Below are 22,683 nucleotides of genomic sequence, written 5' to 3' on the forward strand. Positions count from 1 at the left end.
TTTTTCTCATTTTCTAAATAACCATAGTAATGAATAGTGGATTCCATGGTAGTCTGCTGTAATAGGCTTTTTATTATTCTTGGTTAAATTTACCTGCATTTTTAGCTTTCCTCTTAACAAGATCATTTGAAGTAATATTGCCCCATAAAATTATAACAAATCATATTTCTGTTGGGTTATAAACTTTTCAGAGTTCTTTCAAACATATTATTCCCCTTATTAGAATAGTTCTGACCTTGTCTTGAAAAAAAGAAGGAGAATCATATTCATTGGGCATTTTTTTGGCTTTTATTTTATCAAAAAAATTTAGTTACTTTCCTCTCATGCACATTTTCATTGCAGGAGGAAGAACTCCTCATTTGTTTCCTCATTTTATCCCTTAAGATAAATGTTAGTTCAGATGATAGTATTATTCAAGTAGTTTTATTCCTGATAAATTAACTTTTGTCTGAAAAGAAGGGGACATAAGTTCTTTGAACCACTCATCAAGGAACTGTTAGGACATTTAATACCATTATCTGCCACATCAGCAAACTTCCTGTTTCATCAAGTGACTTCTCTGATTTTTCTTCCTCCAATATTATGATAAAGTTATTTTACAAACAGAAGTAGTATGAATGTCTGATTCAAGGTACAAATCTACTGTACCTTGGTAGAAAGTATATCACTTTTGTCTTACTCTATTACTCTGCTAATTATTATGCACCTTTGATTAAACATATACATTTATTTTTATGTGAATACATCATCATAGACTTAAGAGCCATGATTTAATAATAAAGCAAGGAAAACTTATTGATGACATACAACTAGTAGGGTATGTTAAAAAAAAAAACCCACTAATTTCTTTTCTCTAAACTCGTGTAATTTAAATATAAACATTTTAATGATTGGGCAAATTATACTTTACCTTCAACAATGGAGAAATCTGTTGCAGTGAATCATTTCTTTTTAAGAACATATGCCAGTGATAAAATGAGCACGGGAAAAAATAAGAATATGACTCTTTGGTCATTGACTGTATCATTTGCTTGTATTTGTGGAGAGTTTGCAGACACTAAAAAATACACTATATGTAGATAATAACCAAACAAGTAAAAATTATGATTGATGACTGCCAATTATAATTTGAGAAAAATGAAAATATTTTAAGAGCTATCAGCCATCAGGGTCCAGTTCACTGTAAAGAGTGGTCCTTTTTTCATCACATATTGATTGGACATCTACTGTATGCCAGGCAGTGAATAAGGCTAATATGGATCTTGACCCCATGAATTTTACACTCCAGCAGGAGACCTGAACACTACTAACGACTACTAACACTACTAACACAGAACTTTCCCTGTGTTTTCAAGGGGAAGTATAGAGTAAAAACAGAGGACAAATAGCTAGGTGCTTTTTTTGGGAGGGGTGGGGGTGAGTGTGGGAAATTAAATCTTAAAGTATATTTTTTTAAAAAAGGGTATTTCTGCATAAATATTTATGCATATTTTCACTGTTGTATAAAGTTAATTTTTTCCCTCTTATTCCTGTTGAAAATGACTAAGGCTAAAAGCTCTTACCTTTTTTAAATTCAGTTTTAAGTGATTGGGCAAGATGCAAAGTGATTCAGGCCTAAAGTGGTTTGCTTAGAGTCAAAGCACAGGTATTGGTGGTTATTGAGTGGAACCCAGGAGTTCTGACTCTCCAAACAGTTGTGAGAAAACATGTCCTCTTCCCTGAGAAGAAAGATTGCCAGCAAAATATTAGAAAGTCTTATGTCTGGTTTTAATCTAGATAAACAATACTGTTTTAAGTTTGGGAGAAATACAAGAAATGATATAGGGCTTCCCAGGTGGCTCAGTAGTAAAGAATCCTCCTGCTAATGCAGGAGACGCAGGAGAGGGGGGTTCGATCCCTGGGTTGGGAAGATCCCCTGGAGGAAGAAATGGCAATCCAATACAGTATTCTTGCCTGGGAAATCCTACAGACGGAGGAGCCTGGCGGGCTACAGTCCATGGGGTCGCAGAGTCGGGCACGACTTAGCAACTAAACAACAAGAAATGTTATAGCACAGATGGGCCAGATGTACCCAGAGTGTACTATGTGTGGGACTTAGAATGACGCATAAAGACCCCAGGAGAAAATAAAGCACATAATGAATTACTGTGCCAGGCAGAGTAACCAGTGCTCTTCAGGACATTGATGGTTAAGGGCATTTGTTTTGTGCCCTGGTTTCCTTTTAAGAGAACATTTCAGACCAATAGGATCACAAATGTTGCATTTGGTTTATGTGGAAATTTTGCATTGATTTTTCAATTTGCCTCCACAATTATGCTCTTGAGTCTGATGACATTCTGGTTTTCATTTTCAGATTCATATTTCACCAGCATTCTCTTTGCACTACATACCTTGCTATAAAATGCAGGTTTCGTGGTTTCCAAGGGGGAAAAAAAAGTATATTACATAGTATAGCTGAAATCCACAATGTTTCCCAGATGGGAAAGACAGAACATTCATCTCATCCTTTCCTCCTGGATCTGGTGGGGTTTTGGAAAGGGCTTCATTGTTTTCATGTGGCAGAGTGCATTGGCAAATTGTTTTCTAAAGTACGCAGTGGCGTGTTCTTCTAATATTATAAGATATGGGCAGCATTTATGAAAGATTATAAATCTTACAACTCTCCTCAGAAACTTAAAATACAGCTGGAAATGTTTTGCTTCCAACAAACATGCAATCTTCATAAAATTGGAAAAGAAATGTTTTGAATAAATAATGTTTTGGTTTATTTCTCTCTAGTGTGAGATCTATTTTTTTTAGTCAAAACCATGCCATAAAACTCCTCCTTCTTCTACACTAACACCCTTGCCTCTGTATTTATATTTTGCTGGTGCATCTATTTTTTTTTTTTTTTTCAGTTTTAAAGTATGCCAGATTGCTTTTCCTTGTTTTTAAAGATAGAAAACTGGATTTCTCCCAGGGACTCTTTCCCTAACTAGGATGGTTTAAAACCGAAACAAGGATTGAGTCAGTTAATTAATTTAAATGAGATTACAAATCAAAAACATATTACACAATCTTGATTTAATTACCGCATTTTATTTACTTAATTGAAAACACACCGTAGAAAGTTAGCAATCTTGACAATGACCAGTATAGGATCTTTACATTCTATAAACTAAAGTCTTCCCAATCAAGAGGTTTAGATGATCCTGGTTGTGACCTTTTGTTCACTCAATCCCTGAATCAGTAGAGAGTCACTGAACTTCATCTTAGGCCAGAAAGGTCAGATACAATTATCCCTGCTTTCATTTGTGAGAGTTTGGTGCTAGTTAATGAAGCAGTGCAAGCCTCTGGTCTGAAGTGTTGGCAGGTCTCCTACTTCTTGAGCAGGGGTCTTCCCATCTGCATTGGCGAATAGTCTCCTGGCATGAATAGATAGCCTCTCAAATGGGTAGGTGATTACTCTCCCCCCCCTGAATTTCAGTGCCCTATATTTTCTGGCTAATCACTTGTGAACAAATTTTGGTCTTGAGCTCAAACAGATCCTTATTTTAATCCTTGAGATATGATGCTTTGAACCTAATCCTCCTGTTAAGCAGAAAGAGAAAGTAGCTCTTTAAAAGAATGTTTAATAATAGAACTAGTGGAATGTGTAGGATAAGAAATAGAGGGGATTGTACCTATCTACTCTCTTGTATATTTTTCTTTGGTTAAGTAAGTTACTTTATCTGTAAGGAGCCTCAGCATAGCAATTTTTTTTAATAGCAACCTTTAAAAAATCTCTGTGTCTTGCTATGTTGAAGATATATATGTATATATATATATATATATATATATATATTTTTTTTTTTTTTTTGCTATGTCGAAGATATATTTAAAAATCCATGTTAACCAATACAAAATGAGATCTGAAGGTATGGGTCTTCAGATGGATAATAATATAGATTAAAAGGCATGATTGAAAATATGTAAAAAGCTTTGTATTCCAAGTATTATTTTGAATCTGCCAAAAGTATTGGGAGAGATTTAATTTCTCTGCCTGCTCAGTACTGGGTTTAGGGGAATGGATACAGACTCAGCAAAAATATGTCGATGGCTCCATTAATAAAGTGACAGAGTTAACGACCACTTCCCGTGGATGGCTGGTTACCCGAGTTTTGCAGGGAACTCGATGCTGTATCGTGTAATGTCCTATTGAGAATGGACAGACTGAAACCCAGAGGGAGAGGATGAGCGTTTTGCCGCATGTTTCCATGCTTATGAGAGATAAGGAAGCACTTAGTTTTCCCAGGTTCTTTATTTTATTTTAATAGCCATTTAAGAGCAGAAAAAAAGAAATATTGCAAAACTCTAGTTTTGTGTCATCCCAGTTGATGAAACAGTCCTCCATTAAAACTGAAGCTATATAGATTTTTTTTACTGTGCTGGTGAAAAAAATACAGCAAATTATGTACTTAGAATTGTGATTACACAAGCTAACAACAAATGCCAGGGAAATCAGTGCTCCCAAGAAGGAGGCAGGACAGTTTATATAGGGAGAGGGAGGGTTGTCAGAGAAGAATAGTTTTCTCCTCTCCTTGTAAAAGGTGGATGGTTTTTGTCTTACTTTGTGTTTTCTTGTTCTAAGGTACATGGCTTTGTATCCCTTCCTTCAGGATTTTGTTTCTTACATTGATTTTCTCTTTCTTAAGTTCTTCCTGGCATACTCTATATGTAATTTATAAAAATATTCTATTTTAGTATGTTGGTAGTTAATAATGTTTTGGAGAAAAAGAAGGGGACTGTTCTAAGCCTTTAGAAAACTCTCGTGGTATTCTCTAGTTGACAATGGGCTGTTTCTTTACCTGCTTAAATAGAGGAATATGACAAAGGGGCCCTTTATCACATGATGACTAATTTTAGTTCTAGCAAGAGGCTATCTGAGGTTAACAGGTTACAGTGTGGATTTCATTTACTCTTCTGATATCCCTTGATATAAAAGCTATATTGTTAGACAGTCACAGAATTTTAGAGCCAGAAGGGACCTGACAGGTTACCTTGTGCAATTGCTCCTTTGTACCAGAATGATTATGTATAAAATTAATGCCTCTCAAATGTGGTTCTCTGGTGATCCTCAAGTCATGGTGTCAGAAAATAAAATGAATTCCTAAAACAAGTATCACCGTGGGGTAGAAAGACAGCCTGTATAGAAAGGTCATCAAAAGCTTCTTGGCTTCCTTCTTGCTTCCTGGAACCCCCCACAAACGTCTCCTCCTTTTTGTAGGAGAAAGCCAAACATGAATTTCTGCCTCAGAATACTTCCTCTTATCTACCCCCTCCCATTTCCAAATATTTCTTCAGAAATTAAAGTGAGAACGGAGACTTCCACTAGGCTGGAAGACCCACCCGGGGAACTGTGTCTCTCTCCCCTTTTCTTATTATGAAAGGTTTGTCTGCTTAATTCTTCTTTTCTTTTTTTAATTGTGAATAATTTCTAAAGACTTTATTTATTCTAAATTGAAGTATAATTGATTTACAACTTTTCAGGTATATAGCAAAGTGATTCAATTATACATATACATATTCTTTCTCAGATTCTTTTCCATTGTAGATTGTTATATCGAATATAGTTCTCTGTGCTATATGGTATAGGTCCTTGTTGGTTATGTATTTTATATATAGTAGTGTGTATTTGTTAATCCCAACTCCTAATTTACCTCTCCCCTACTTTTTCTTCCTTTGGTAATCATAAGTTTTGTTTTCTGTGTCTGTGAGTCTCTTTCTGTTTTGTAAATAATTTCCTTTACAGCCTTTATTTTTAGATGTTTCTGCATTGAGGAAGCAGGCCTAGTCTTTCTTCTTTTATTGTAGTCTTTCTTCTTTGTGCATCTCTGTAGTTTATAGACAAATCGTTTTCTCTTAATTTGACAAACACGTCTGTGAGACACTATAGCAAAGATTAGGTCCATGAAGCTAAGCAGGGCAGTAGCCCTGCCTTCATATAGTTCAGAATCTGAAAGGAATGTCCTCACATGGAGGAATTTAGGGGAAAATAAAGACAGATCCCATGTGCAAAGACTCAGGGGCATCCAATCAGGGTGTGGCACATGTGGAACTGAAAGGCTAATGTGTGACCCAGGTGTTGGTAGGGGCCAGATCAAAGTGCCTTGAATGGCATCCTAAAGTTTTTGAATTTTTTTCTCTTATGTATTGCGAATACATGTAAGAATTTTAGCAGGGAAGAAGCTTAAGCAGTTTTAGGTTTTAAAGAGATTAGCTTGGTAGTAAAGAGGAATATGTATTAGAAAGATGTGAGATCTGTTCATTTTTCAAGACCCAGTTCCTGAGGTCACCTCCCTCTGATATATTTTATGACATGCCCTTACCTATCCATCATAGGAAGAACCAATGATTTCCTCTTGATATACACTCACTTATAGCTCCTATCCTGGAAGAGGGCATGGGAATCCACTCTAGTGTTCTTGCCTGGAGAATCCTCATGGACAGAGGAGCTTGGTGGGCTACAAAGAGTCAGACACGACTCTGAGCAACTGAGCACAGAACCGCATATATCTCTTTATCATAGCGTGCATTTAAAAAAAAATTGTGCATTTCTGTCTGAGCAGCCTCTGAACTTCTAGAAGGTGTAGAGTATATATTCTTCTTTTTGAAACAATATTTTACAGGTCAATAATGAAAATTAAATGGAAATTTAATACATATTATGGAGAACTCATTATGTTCCAAAATCAGTAACTGGAGTACAGAAGGTACTCCATAAACCTTATTGATTCTCATTTAATTGAGGCTTACGTGAATGACCTTCAAAAATATCTTTCACAGTTGAGATGATCCAAGCACATCAAATAACTGAGTTCATCCCCTTCCACCTCTGCCCACCCCCACCCCAAGAAAGTTAGTACTCAGTAACAAACATTTAACAGGTCATTGTTTATTTATCTTGTATATTTAACAAACATTTTATTGGACTTCCACCAGATTATCAGTAGGACACTAGAACTTCCTTTGTTAGGCAATGAGAATCCAAGCTAAATATATTTAAAGCTAGCCTCTTTTTAAAGCATCAGTTAGTGTATGGACATCAGTGACAGTAATAATTATTTACAATTTCAGTTAGAAAAAATGTGTAGGGATTTTAAGGATTTTAAAATTTCTGAAGGAGGTTGTGAATATATTGGTAAATGATGGGGGAGGAGGGAGATTAGGGGAAGTGTAAAGTTCCCAGAAATCTTTAATTGTGTGAAATGTCATCTGGCTTTGCCTGATTATGAGATTGCTTCATAACCACTCAAGAGGCAGGGTGTCTTAATGGGTGGCCCATGTAGAGAACTCATGTTTTAGTGGTTGCCATGTAACTTTGGACAAGTCATTTAGATCACTTAAGTATCCCAGGATTTTCCACAAAATTGAGTCATTAGAGAAACTTGGTTACTTCTTAGGTGAGGCTTAGATAGTAGAAGAGCATGAAAGATTGGCTGCTTTTTAAAAAGGAGTGGATAAAAGGATTGAAGGAAAGTTCATAAGTGTCATGTGTAGATGAGAACCTTTCTTAGTCCTGAAATTTTTAATTTGGGAGAAGAGAAATTGATTGTTTAAAAAGCATTAATTTAGAAATGGCTTCATTAACTGTTTTATTCCTAGAAGAAATATATTGTGTTTAATTCACACTTTTAAAGCACAAAGACTGAGTGGTAGGAGTTTTATATGTAATACAAAATGTATTTCGGTCCTACATCCTGTCAAGTCAGAAAGAGGCAAAGAAGTGTAAAAGATATAGATTGAGATCAAGGAAGAGAAAACAAAATGTGAAAGGATTGATGGGACTGGTTCGAGTCAGCTGCCTTCAAGAGCCCTTTCCCTCTCTTTTTCTTCACGGCATCAATATCTCAAGACTCAGTGTGCTGGTCAGTTCACAGTCCCCATTCTGTCCACCCTCCTTCTTCAAAGACGTAATTTTCACTCCTGCCTTTGGAGCATGACAGCTCCCTGAGAGCCTCGAAATAGCAGCAGTACCTTCTTCCCTTTTTGGGAGAGTGGGACCAGGGTATTTACAGAGGGCTTCAAGAAGCACGCACTTGCCCATCATCAGTTAATTCAACACAGACAATTTTAGATGCTGACACCGGGATGGACAGATTTAGTCATATCCCTTTTCTCCCTTTCTTCCTGAAAGTCCATTAAAAATATTAGTCATTTTTTGAATGTGTCCTTTTTATGTTTAATAATATCTTTTACGTAACTAATTGTGTAAGAGGTGTCTGACCAGTACTTAATGCTTTTATAATAAAATCTTTGCAGTGATTCTGTAAATTAGGTAGTATTATAGTTAAAGATGAAGACCCTAAGAGTTAAGTAATAAGATCATGCTGCTACTGAGGGGCAGAGCTGGGATTCATATGAATCCCATGAAGTGTGGGTACACACACATTCGCACACACAACTTGAACAAATGGTGGAAGCAGTTAAGGAAAACCTTTGGGTATAGAGTAATTTGACCTGGGTGGTGGATTGGAAGGGTTTTAGATGTGGTCTGAGTAATTCTTTCTCTGAAGTTAACCACAATAACAGTTCATCTTTGGTTTCTCTGCCAACTGCAACTCCCTGGTTACTTCGTTTTCCAGCAGTTGGAATTAAGTGACCACCGATATGAGGTGACATAAGAGTTAAGAATAGATTAGAGTTAGAATTTTCTGTTGGAGAAGGAAGTGTTCTCCGGCTCACTCCTTGAGGGGGCCTCTTCTGTGTTCTGGGGATCCCACTTACACTATTTTACTTCATGAGAGGGCACAGACGTTGGAATATGAGGGAAAAATCTGTCATTGTGTGTCAGTAAATGCCAGATTATTTTAGAAAGTGGCATTGTTAAAAGCAAGTATACGATTCAAATTTAGGGTCTACTTCAGCTTTCCCTCAAATGTTTGTGGGTTTGTTTTTTTTTTTTTAAGAAATTTCATTTTTTTTTCAGTTGAAGAAGCTGTTGTTTGCAGTTGTTGCAAATGGGGGAAAAGGGAAATTTGCAGCAGAAAGAAATAGAGTTTTCCAAATGGACTATTGTGGTAACAGGGTGTGTCGCTGTTCTAACGGAATACTTTCTTAGGAATGGAAGAGACCTTAATTCTTTACTAGTCCAAACTTCAGCAACAAGATGTTGGGAAAGAATTTTGTGTTCTGTTTTGAAACTGGGTTAACTAAACCTGCTGAGGCTCACCTGAAGTATACAGCTCCTATCCCCTGCAGATAGACAGCCTTAATCTGCCTACCATTGTGTTGTCATGAAGATGGCATTAACCTCCTTGAGGGATTAATACCTAGACTTTCATAAATGTGAAGAGTTCTACTTTATGAAGTAGACTTCCATAAATGTGAAGTAGCTTTATTAAACATAAAACATAGGGAGGCCCTGGTCAATGGGTACACCATGTAAGTAGAAACTTCTCCAAATGTTAGAGTCACTTGAGAAATTAAGCTGGAACGTAGTATCAATTCTGAGGGACATTTGTCAGAGGAACTCCAGGCAGAAATAGCTGAGGCTATAGCAAAATCGTGTAATTTATATCCTTTTTTTTTTTTTTAATGTAGCTATCATACTCCATGCCTGGAAAGTAGCCAATATTGTGCCATCTTTTATGGGCAGAAAGAAAGAGAAAGATTGATCTCCTTAGTTAGAAGTCACTGAGTCTTGCCTCAAAACCAGAAAAACTAATAGAATTCATGGGAGATGAGACAAACCTTTATTGGAGAGAATCTTATTCTCTTTGACTGTCTGGAGACGACTCTAGCTAGAACTCAGACTGCAGGAGTAGTCCTTAACTGGTTTCTTTTCCATTTGGGAAAATTAGAAATAAACTGGAGGATAATGTGGGAATCGTTAAATATATTTACTAAGATTTTATAAAAAGTGTTCTAGGGCAAAAAAAAAAAAAAAAAGGAGGGAGAAGAAAAAGAAAAAAGGCAAAGATATGGGAAGAATGGGAACAGTTCTGATTTCAGTATTAAATCTAGTTAGCAGGCATGAGGCGAAGGGCAGAAATAAATAACCAAGTTTTATACAAAAGGAAGTCAAAAGGGTGTCCTTGCATTTAATAGTAGAAGGAGCAATTGCAGTATGTTAATAACTTCAATGGAAGAGCAGAGTAGCCCTGCTGAAAAACACCAGCATAAGATGTTTCTGCTTAAATAAGACTGGATCCCTGTCTTAGGTGTAATGGCCAGGTTTGGGGAGACTTTTGTCTGTGGCCACCTGTCACATTTGTTGAAATTCAGTATCAAGTTCAAAATTGCCTTTCCTAGGCAAGCAGAGAAAGCTGCTGAATCTGAGCCATCCAGCGCAGTGCATTCACAGCCGTGAACAGCACATTGAGGAAGACACAAAAGAAGTAGACAGAATCTCTGCCTCTGCTTAGGAGCATGCAATTTAGTTGGGGAGACAAAACTAAATGCTAGAACCAATAAAAGAAGATTACAAAGCAACTTGCAAGTAAGTGTATAATAATATGGCGCAAATGACACAGATGAATGCAGAGGGGACATAGAGGAAAGAGGAGTGAGCCAAACACAACAGTGTCAGATGAGTTAGGAAGGCGTGTTTCCTAACAGTACTGTAGCTTCTCTGTTCCTTTCTGTATCATCAATGAGGAATAACGTGGGATAGGAAATTCAGATGTTCTGCATCGATCTCTTTCTCCTTATCTGCCGAGTCTGTCTGTCTATCACAGATGGAAATTAAATTGATCCAACAATTTACTCTCCACAAAGCCATGTTGGTTTCTACCTAGTAATTTATGCTTTTCTTGGTGTTTGCAAATCGATTGCTATTATGGGATGCAGTCAAATCTGGGCCTGGATCCAGTAGGTTGGGGGATTATTGGAGTGGATATGTGTGTATGCACGTGAAATCCTGGAAAAATGGACTCTAGTTTCTGTGTATTTTTACTCTGGATAAAAACACTTTCAGGTTTTTAAAAAAAGCATGTTTAACTGCACTCAAATTGCATTTTTAGGGAAGGTATCTGATTTGTTTCATATTGCTCCTGACAGGCCCAGCCTTCAAATCACCTTCAGTGGCATTGTTGCCAGACCTTTTGTTTTAAAAAAGCCTTTCCCTACCTTATGGATATTATAGATCTCTACATTTTTTTTTCCTCTCACAAAGATATATATATGTTTCTACAGATGTTCATGTAGTTTAATAAATAAAATATTGCTGCTGAAAGGCTTAGAAAAGTATACTTTATTTAAACACTCGACTTCATTGTTCTACCTTAAAAAATTTTTTTTAAGTCCTTCTGAGGATTGTGAAATTCTTTCAAAACAAATTAAAAAGAAAACATTTTCTGTGATTTCTTTACAGATTCTGGACAATCAGGAAGTCCAAGCCACAATGATCCTGCCAAGAATCCTCCAGGTAAATATGTGTTCCAGGACGTTTGCAGTCTGACATTGTCGGAGAACAAAGGTACCACTGTATAGATAAACACCCCTTAATTGGTCAGCTGCCTATTTTGTTCTGGAGGGCAGGTATGATCGGGACAAGATGTGATTCTATTCAGACCCTTCACAGTGGCAAATACCTCCACATTGGCGTCATCAGTATGTACCTAATCACTAATGTTTTACTTTTTGCTGGTGTTTCTTTGAAAATGAATATGCATGTATTTTATAGTTGTGTATCCTTCAGGTGCTAAAAGGCACTGCTGGTTTGAAAAGCCAAAAAGCCTTCTAGTCTTTCTTTTAAAATGCACAAGAAAAAGTAAAACTTTTCATACTCTTATTATAATTTATCAAATCTCATTACTTTAAAAGGTGGGCTCTGGTGGTAGTTGATTATGTCTTCATGAGGGATTTTTGCAAATGAGTTTTTATTCCATAAGGTTCTTAATAGAAGTCCCAGAATCAGGAAATAATGAAAATCAGGCTTTTCCTTTTATGTAATATATGCCCAATACTCTCTTGGTTTTCAGAAGTTGCTTCAGATCTAAAAATGGCTTTTATAAGAAATCATACTGTGTTTATGATTTTGTTTTCCCTAAGTTTGAAGACATAGAATTTTGATGTTGATTTAAGAGTAGTATCTTTTCTCATGAAGTAAAAACTAGTGCAAAGAAGAATTTCTAAGATTTTAATCTTATAAGATTTTTAATTGTACCTCTGACTTTAGTAAAAGAATGCTCTAAGAATAACGTAACCAAAACAAAAGCAAAAAAAGAAAATTCAAATCAATCACATATACCCTCCACGTCCCCAAAGGATCTCATGTGTCTGTTCATTGAAAATAAACCCCAGATTTATAAAAGTTAATGATAAAAGTTTCCACAGGTCGACCCAGTTTTAGGTCCTTAATTGCTTGATCTTCCTATAATAATACTTTGCTAATATGAAGTTGAAATACCTGAAAAATCCTCAAAATTACAAAAAAATATGTCAGAACATTCTTGCTTTAAAATGATATTAGAAAGATATAGCAAGTAAATACATAAGTAAAGATACAAAGTTAATACATTTTTTCTTCCTGAAAGATTGAAGGCAGGATTCTTCCTTGCCTACATTTTGTTCTTTATTTTTATCTTAGGAAACAAATTTTCACCAACATATTAACTTCTTCTATATTGCACAGAATCATATTATATGACAAAAGTAGTATATCCTTCAAAGATAAAAAATCTCTAATTATAGTTTAAAATGTATAAAGTTGATTTTTCTTTGCTTTCATCAAAATCATTTAATATGACTACAAATTGCTAACAAAACATTTAAAAACTGAAAGAATTTAAATGACATTTCCAGTTAAATTGATTATTTTATTTTTGTGTGTGGATGAGACCACAAAGGTGAATTATTTAGAATATAGTAAATTTTGTCAGAAATTTCCTAAAGTGGAGAAAACTTGCCAGCTTTCAGTGTGTTCGTTACCAAAGTTTCTTCTTTTTAGTTGACTAACATTTCCTCTGCGTAGCATGATAACCAAAAGTGAATTGTATCCAAACATTTTTTAAAAACTTCGTTACTCATTTTGCAAAGAACTGGGAGGGAGGAAAACCTTTACTAGAAAAAGAGTTGATAAGTATTGTAAGTCAGACTAAACAAAGGATATGTTCTTTGCATTTGAATGACAGCTTGGTTTGAAATTAATAAAGCTGTTATTGTTTGAAATGCATTTCTGAACATGTACAGAAAGAATCATGCTCGCTTAAAAATGTTCTGTGCTTGAGCTGAATGAATAATCTCAGAATAGTTATGCAATGACAGAATTTGATTTTTCAGTATTTGTTGAGAAACTTGCTTAAATTTTTCCTTTACTGCATTCAGTGTAGCAGTTATTAATGTATCTGTTTCCATATAATATGGCTAACAGAAACAATCAAGATGAAACATCTCTATCTTTTTTTCCTATTAAATTTTCCTTAGAAATCAACCTTTTGAGAACTATGTCTTAAGATTGGAATGTTGTAGGTAAATGCATACTATGATTCCTTGAATACCTTGTACATGTAAATTGTACATTGGTTACCAGTTTTTTCAGAGATAGACTATAATAAAACATACAAAATATCAAAATTAAGTGGAATAAAATTAGATTTTGATGATTCAGAAGCATTCCATCATTTTAACTTGCTTTGTGTATCATTATATTTTAGTCTAACAGTAGAGATTATGAAGGAATTCTGTTTGATAAAAGTAAGAGTTTGTCTGTAATACCTTGAAATAAATCAAGTTGCTAGGAATATTAAATAGTTTCTAATTGGAAATGTGAAAAAAATCATAACTTATTAAGATTTTTGTTTTGCAATCAATAGGGATAAATTATACTTATTATTATAAACTCTTTTCATAAATATAAGCCTGTTTGGTATTTTTAGAGCATAATTTATCTCTCGGAGCCTCTGTTCAGCTGCTTTCTGGCTTTGGCTGAAGTGGGAAATCTCCGAAGTTCAAATTTAGTATAAGAAGAAGGCTCCATATTTTTATGGGCAAATTCAATTTACTACCATATGCAATGAAACAGTCAGATCACTTTGCTGTTTGTATTGTTGTAACAAAGAGAAAGTAAACTTTTGAAAAAGATTGCTTTGAGTGGGAGCACTGTCTTGTCACTGGTAGTTTTCCACTGGAAGATGAGCAACCTCTGGACATTGCTACCTTCTACTTCTGTGTTTATTGCATAACAACTTGGGAAGAGATGGCAAAAATTCAAGATCTTTTCAAGGTAAAGTCTCTTTGAAATCTGTTTCCCTCTGTTGACATGAAGGTGGAAATCACATCCAATCCTCCTGTAAGTGCAGGTGCACAAGTCTCCCACAAATGGGGCATCCCTCTGGCTTGGATTTTCTCCAGCATCAGACATGACTGTCTGACATGGAGACACTTCCTTGCTGATTCAGAAGAACTTCTGAAACATGACCTTGAAGCTCTTCACACTGTAGTATGGAGTCTACAGATAGGCTTTTAGTTTTTAAAACTAAAACTAGTGTTTAGTGTTGCCTTCTTGAGATCCGTATTTAGTAAGCAAACTAGTCACAGGTATTTGAACAAAAGCTATACATTTTGGGGGAGGAAGAATATTTGATACTTACTATTTTTAAATGCATTTAAGTAGTTTTTTAATTGAGAAAAAATAGAGATGTTTTATCTTGATTGTTTCTATTTTTTTTTAAATAATAAAATATTTTTTTATTATTTAAAAGTACAAATAATGTATTATTTAACATTATTTATGTCAAACAATTTGTCACCTTATATCCTTTCTGGAATAAAAATGGAACTATAGAAATACTTGAATAAGTTAATTAGTCTTTGTAGTATTTCCTTATACCATCAATATTTTGTGATTTAATGTTTTGTGTTCATTCTTTGTTACATAGTGGGGATGGGCACCATAATCTTTCCTGGGATAAGGTGCCCAAAAGTATGACTTCGTCCAAGGACACGACAGTATTATTTTGGTTAAGAAACACTAGACTACTTCATTTTTTGTATGATTCACATTTTTCTTATTTATTTGGGGGTCAAAAGTTGTATGTTTATATCTAGATGCTTCTTTTTGAACAGTAAATTAATCCCTTCTAAGCAATAGAACTGCAAGAGTCCTATCTCAACTATAGCAAACAACTGTTGTGGACCAAAGGAAAATAAACCATTAATTAAGGAACTTAGACACAGCCCTAATTTTATTTCGAATGATTAAAACCTCCACTTTCACTTTTAGAAGGTGTGTGATTGGATTATGTTCTTTTGAAATGAACTTCGACGTACTATATTATTTTGTGTCTCTATATTCCTTGGGCTGTGAGCTTTTAGAGTTCCCAATCTCAGTCTCTTGCCCAGTCCTGGGGTAGTTGCTTTCCAAGAAAAACAAGACAATGTAAAAGTTGGATTTCGCCCCTCAGTCAGCTAGAAGTGGATGCCTCATTTTGGAGTTCAGAAAGAGTGTTGGTTTGAGGGGAGTTGTCTCTTGGAAATATAACAAGGAAACATTGAATCCTAGGACACTTTTTGCAGATTCTATATTGAGAACTTATGAAGCATTCTAAGTATCACTAACCAGAGCTTTCTTACCTAGAATGACCATGGACTTATCCTACTTTTCTTTTTTGCAAAATTTGTCAGATGCTTGTGTTGTTTTGTGAGGTGCTTTTGCATGTAGTTTGGCAAAATCTCTGGGAACTAAGATCATATATTGAGTAAATGTCAAATAGTTTGTCACCTTATATCCTTTCTGAAATAAAAATGTAACTAAATAAATAATTGAATAAGTTAAATAAAGTGTATCTATTAACTAGCACTATGCTTATCTCGAATTTAAGACATTATTTTATGTTTATATAAATTCCATATTTGAGAGATCATACAGTATTTGCCTTTCTCTAACATATTTCATTTTAGCATAATACCCTCAAGTCCATCCATGTTGTCCCAAATGACAGGATTTTGGTTTTTTATGGCAGAATAATATGCTATTTTATGTGTGTACCACAAACGTATCACAGTTTCTTTATTAATGTACCCATCAATGGACTTAGGTTGTTTTTCTGTCTTGGCTATTGTAAATAATGTTGCAATGAACATGGGAGTGTGTGTTTCTTGAATTTGTGTTTTCATTTTCTCAGACATAGAATCAGTGGATCATATCCATTTCTATGTTTAATTTTTCAAGTGACTTCCATTCTCTTTTCCTTAGTGGCTGCCCCAATTTACATTCCCACCCTTTTCTCTATATCCTCTCCAACACTTGTCTTCTCTTTTTGATAATAGCCTTTCTAACAAGTTCAAGGTTCTCATTGTGGTTTTGATTTGCATTTCCTTGGTGACTAATGATATAGAGCATATTTTTATGTATCTGTGTATGTCTCCTTTGGAAAACATCTTTTCAGGATTTTTGTCCATTTCTAAATCAGCTTCTTTGATTCTTTTGCTATTGAGTTGTATGATTTCTTTATATATTTTGGATATTATACCCTTATCTGATATATTATTTATAAATAGTTACCCCCATTCAGTAGGTTGCTTTTCATCCTGTTGATGGTTTCCTTTGTTTTGCAGAGCTTTTTAGTCTGATGTCGTCCCACTTGTTTATTCTTTTTTGCTGTTGTTGCTTTTGGTGTCAGATTTTAAAATCACTACCAAGGCCAACATCAAGGAGTTTACTGTGTTTATTCTAGAGGTCTTATGGTTTCAGGTTTTACATTCAGAACTTTAATCCATTGAGTTAGTTTTTGAGTACAATCAGATAGTGGTCCAGTTTCATTCTTTAGCATCTAGCTGTCCAAATTTTCTAGTACAGTTTATTAAAGAGACTGCCCTTTACCCATTGTATATTCTTGGCCCCTCTGTTAAAAATTCAGTTCAGTTCAGTTCAGTAGCTCAGTCGTGTCCAACTCTTTGCGACCCCATGGACTGCAGCACGCCAGGCCTCTCTTTCCATCAGCAGCTCCTGGAGTTTACTCAAACTCATGTCCATTGAGTTGGTGATGCCATCCAAACATCTCATCCTCTGTCATCCCCTTCTCCCGTCTTCAGTCTTTCCAAGCATTAGGGTCTTTTCAAATGAGTCAGTTCTTTGCATCAGGTGGCCAAAGTATTGGAGTTTCAGATTCAGCATCAGTCCTTCCGGTGAATATTCAGGACTCATTTCCTTTAGGATTGACTGGTTTGATCTCCTTTAGTCCAAAAGACTCTCAAGAGTCTTCTATAGAACCACAGTTCAAAAGCATCAATTCTTTGGTGCTCAGCTTTCTTTATGGTCCAATTCTCACATCAGTATGTGACTACTGGAAAAACCATAGCTTTGACTAGACAGACCTTTGTTGGCAAAGTAATGTCTCTGATTTTTAATATGCTGTCTAGGTTGGTCATAACTTTTCTTCGAAGAAGAAAATTTAATTTCATGACTGCAGTCATCATCTGCAGTGATTTTGGAGCCCCCCAAAATAAAATCTGTCACTGCTTCTATTGCTTCCCCATCTATTTGCTATGAAGTGATGGGACCAGATGCCATGATCTTAGTTTTCTGAATGTTGAGTTTTAAGCCACCTTTTTCACCCTCCTCTTTCACTTTTTCAAGAGGGTCTTTAGTTCCTCACTTTCTGCCGTAAGAGTGGTGTCATCTGCTTGTCTGAGGTTATTGATATTTCTCCTGGCAATTTTAATTCCAGCTTGTGCGTCATCCAGCCCAGCGTTTCTCATGATGTACTCTGCATATAAGTTAAATAAGCAGGGTGACAGTATACAGCCTTGATGTACTCCTTTCCTGATTTGGAACCAGTCTGTTGTTCCATGTCCAGTTCTAACTGTTGCTTCCTGACCTGCATACAGATTTCTCAGGAGGCAAGTCAGGTGGTCCAGTATTCCCATCTCTCAGAATTTTCCACAGTTTGTTGTGACCCACACAGTCAAAGGCTTTGGCAGAGTCAGTAAAGCAGAAGTAGATAATTTTCTGCAACTCTCACTTTTTTGATGATCCAGCAGATGTTGGCAATTTGATCTTTGGTTCCACTGCCTTTTCTAAACCCGGCTTGAACATCTGGAAGTTCTCAGTTCATGTACTCTTGAAGCCTGGCTTGGAGAATTTTGAACATTTCTTTGCTAGTATGTGAGATGAGTACAATTGTGTGGTAGCTTTGAGCATTCTTTGGCATTGCCTTTCTTTGGGATTGGAATGAAAACTGACCTTTTCCAGTCCTGTGGCCACTGCTGAGTTTTCCAAATTTGCTGACATATTGAGCGCAGCACTTTCACACCATCATCTTTCAGGATTTGAAAGAGCTCAACTGGAATTCCATCACCTCCACTAGCTTTGTTCATAGTGATGCTTCCTAAGGCCCACTTGACTTCACATTACAGGATGTCTGGCTCTAGGTTAGAGATCACACCATCATGATTATCTGGGTCATGAAGATCTTTTTTGTATAGTTCTGTGTATTCTTGCAACCTCTTCTTAATATCTTCTGCTTCTCTTAGGTCCATACAATTTCTGCCCTTTTTTGTGCCCATCTTTGCATGAAATGTTCCCTTGGTATCTCTAATCTTCTTGAAGAGATCCCTAATCTTTCACTTTCTATTGTTTTCCTCTATTTCTTTGCACTGATCACGAGGAGTGCTTTCTTATCTCTCCTTGCTATTCTTTGGAACTCTGCATTTAAATGGGTATATCTTTCCTTTTCTCCTTTGCCTTTCACTTCTCTGTTTTCACAGCTATTTGTAAGGCCTCCTCAGACAACCATTTTGCCTTTTTCCATTTCTTTTTCTTGGGGATGGTCTTGATCCCTACTTCCTGTACATTGTCATGAACCTCCATTAATAGTTCTTCAGGCACGCTGTCTATCAGATCTAATCCCTTGAATCTATTTGTCACTTCCACTGTATAATCATAAGGGATTTGATTTAGGTCATACCTGAATGGTCTAATGGTTTTCCCTGCTTTCTTCCATTTCAGTCTGCATTTGGCAGTGAAGAGTTCATGATCTGAGCTACAGTCAGCTCCCAGTCTTGTTTTTGCTGACTGTGTAGAGCTTCTCCATCTTTGGCTGCCAAGCATGTAATCAGTCTAATTTCGGTATTGACCATCTGGTGATGTCCATGTGTAGAGTCATCTCTTGTATTGTTAGAAGAGGGTGTTTGCTATGACCAGTGCATTCTCTTTGCAAAGCTCTATTAGCCTTTGCCCTGCTTCATTCTGTACTCCAAGGCCAAATTTTCCTGTAATCCAGGTATTTTTTCACATCCTACTTTTGCATTCCAGTCCCCTATAGTGAAAAGGACATCTTTTTGGGAGTTAGTTCTACAAGGTCTTGTAGGTCTTCATCGAACCATTCCACTTCAGCTTCTTCAGCATTCCTGGTCAGGGTATAGACTTAGATTCCTGTGATACCGAATGGTTTGCCTTGGAAACAAACAAGCAGAGATCATTCTGTCATTTTTAAGATTGCATCCAAGTACTGCATTTCGGACTCTTTTTGTTGATTATGATGGCTACTCCATTTCTTCTAAGCGATTCTTTCCCACAGTAGTAGATACAATGGTCATCAGAGTTAAATTCGCCCATTCTGGTCCATTTTAGTTTGCTGATTCCTAAAATGTCAACATTCACTCTTGCCATCTCCTGTTTGACCACTTCTAGTTTGCCTTGATTGATGGACCTAACGTTCCAGGTTCCCATGCAATATTGTTCTTGACAGCATTGGTCTTTGCTTCCATCACCAGTCACATCCACAACTGGTGGTACTGTTGCTTTGACTATGTCTCTTCATTCTTTTTGGAATTATTTCTCCACTGATCTCCAGTAGCATATTGGGCACCTACCAACCTTGGGAATTCATCTTCCAGTGTCCTACCTTTTTGCCTTTTCATACTGTTAAAAATTAATTGATATTGTATGTTTAGGTTTGTTTCTGGGTTCTCTATTCTGTTCCACTCATCTACAGGTCTGTGTTATGCCAATACCACACTCTTTTAATTACTATAGCTTTGTAATACAGTTTGGAATCAGGATAAGATGCCTCTTGGTTTGTTCTTCTTTCTCTAGGCTGCTTTGACTATTTGGGATTTCTTTTTCTTCCATAGAAATTTTATAACTGCTTGTTCTATATTTGTGAAAAATGCCATTGAAATTTTGATAGGGATTGCATTGAATCTATGTATTGCTTTGGGTGGTATGGACATTTTAATTATATTAATTATTATAATCCCTGAGCACAGAGCATCTTGCCATTAATGTGTGTCTTCTTCAGTTTCTTTCATTAATGTTTTATAGTTTTCAACACAGAGTTCTTTCAATTCTTCTGTTAAATCTATTCCTAGATATTTTATTCTTTTTTATGTAATTATAAATGTGATTGTTTTCTTATTTCTTAATTTGTTTTTCTGGTCATTATTAATATATATAGAAATGCAACAGTTTTTTGAGTATTAGTTCTATGTCCCATAACTTTACTGAATCCATTTATTAGTTCTAACAGTTTTCTGATTGAGTTTTCAGGTTTTCAATATAAAATATTATGCTATCTGTAAAATAGTACCAGTTTTGCTTCTTCCTTTCCAATTTAGATGCCTTTTGTTTATTTCTTCTTCTTTCTCTAATTGCTCTGGCTAGGACTTCCCATATTATGATGAATAAAACTTGAGCCGGTGGGGATCCTTGTCTTATTCATAATCTTAGAGGAAAAAATTTCAGCTTTTCCAATATCCAATGAATGTGATATTAGCTGCAGGATTATCATATATGGCCTTTATTATGTTGAGGTACATTTTCTCTGTATGCACTTTGTTGAGAATTTTTATCATGAATGGATGTTGAATTTTGTCAGATATTGTTTTTGCATCTATAGAGATGACCCAATAATTTTTGTCCTTCCTTTTGTGATGTGGTATATCACATTGACTGATTTGTGGTTATTGAATGATGCTTATATCACTTGAATTAATCCTACTTGATCATGGTGTATAATTTTAATGTGGTGTTGAGTTTGTTTTGCTAATATTTTGTTGAGGGTTTTTTAAATCTATGTACATTAGGGATATTGGTGTATAATTTTTTATTGTTGTAATGACATCTTCTTGTAATTTTGGTACCATGGTATTACTAACCTCATGAGTTTGTACATACTTTTGATTTTTGGGAAGAGTTAGAGAAGGATTGTATTGATTCTTTTTTGAATTCTTGGTAGGTTAACTGTTTTCAGGTGGGAATATCTGATCATGATAGATTTGGTTTTCTGCAGATTGTATTCTGGTGTCTTGGTTGGGCACTGCCAAAGAAAGTCATTTGTGATTTGGGGTTGTGCTTGAAATCTACATCTGTAAAGTTTTCTACTGTTCGTCTAGGTCTGCACACACGTGGAGGATGCTAGGTAGACCTTGTGTCTTGCACCTCATCACCTTATACCTCAAGGCTTGCTGTTTGTTTCAATGTTGTGTGGATTTGCAGGAAGAGCTGACAGTCCTGCCTGTCCTCATTTTCCAATCTAGATTCTTGTAGACATCTCCTGACAAAGGTACTTGATGATTGCTCTGTTGGAAATTTCTAAACAATAAAATACACATCCAAAAAAATTTCACTGAAGTCCAGAACTTTTATTTTTCTTTAGAGGTTTTGGATTACTGATTAAATATCCTTACTAGTAGTTGGTCTGTTCAGAATTTCTATTTCATCATGATTCGCTCTTGGTAGGTTGTATGTTTCTAGGAATTTATCCATTTCTTCTAAGTTGTTCATTCCATAGAGTATAATTGTTCATTGTAATCTCCTGTGACACTTTGTATTTGTGTAGAATCAGTTGTAATATCTCTTCTTTCATTTCTGACTTTATTTAGTGAAGGCATGTATCTTTTTTTTCTTGGTGAGTCTAGATAAAGGTTTGTCAATTTTGTTGATCTTGTAAAGAACCAGCTCTTAATTTCCTTGGTATTTTCTATTGTCATTTTACTTTCTATTTCATTTATTCCTGTTCTAGTCTGTTTTTTTCTTCCTTCTACTAACTTTGGGCTTCATTTGTTGTTTTTTCTAATTCCTTGATGTGTATTTAGGTTGTTTATTTTAGATTTTCCTTATTTCTTGAGTTAGACGTTTGTCACAATAACTTTCCTCTTAGAATTGCTTTTGTTGCAGCCCATAAAGTTTGGTGTGTTTCATTTTCATTTTCATATGTCTCAAGGTACTTTTTCTTTGGTTTTTCCTTTGGTCCACAGTAGTATCTATTGACTATAATAATATGCTAGTTTTGCATTTAAGAAATTTTTTAAATCAAATGTTTTTTGAGGTTCATCTCTCCCTTACTCAACTTTATTGATACTGAGATTGAAGTTGCCAAAGGGTTGTCATGAAACTAATGAAACCAACCAAATAATTATCAAGAAATCTAGCATCTGCAGTTGTAGTTATCATCTACAGGGATCCCTAGGGCCTATATTTGACTTCTCACTTTGTTTTTGTCGAAATTTAGCATTTGGAACAAATAATACTCTCTTAATAGTTACAGAGATAATGCAGCATTTTTCTTTGCTGTTTGCATATGATGGCAGAAATATTACCATAGGTTCTAAATAACCTCAGAGCATGTTTTATTTTAGAATATCATTCATGTTTAAAATCAGAGAAAGGGAAATATTTACTCTGATTTTTTAATAATAGTCCATTCACTCCTCAGTTTATAAGTTCATACCCATTCCTTCTTATATCCTCATTGATCATATCCACCAGAATCAAGTTGT

General features: G+C 35.5%; 1 protein-coding gene across 9 annotated transcripts in view; it reads left to right on the forward strand.

Annotated features, from left to right (window-relative positions):
- NFIB (nuclear factor I B) overlaps positions 1–22,683 on the forward strand; it is a 245,315-nt gene that overhangs the window by 126,565 nt on the left and 96,067 nt on the right. For all 9 annotated transcript variants that reach the window (XR_009691146.1, XR_009691147.1, XM_061132849.1 and 6 more), the window contains exon 3: positions 11,333–11,386. Coding sequence is in view for 7 of the 9 variants with exons in the window: in XM_061132849.1 (XP_060988832.1) it covers positions 11,333–11,386 (54 nt within the window). In the remaining 2 variants the exon portion in view is untranslated. The remainder of the gene's footprint in view (positions 1–11,332; positions 11,387–22,683) is intronic.

The sequence above is a fragment of the Dama dama genome, chromosome 29 (assembly GCF_033118175.1).
Source record: "Dama dama isolate Ldn47 chromosome 29, ASM3311817v1, whole genome shotgun sequence".
Taxonomy (NCBI): Eukaryota; Metazoa; Chordata; class Mammalia; order Artiodactyla; family Cervidae; genus Dama; species Dama dama.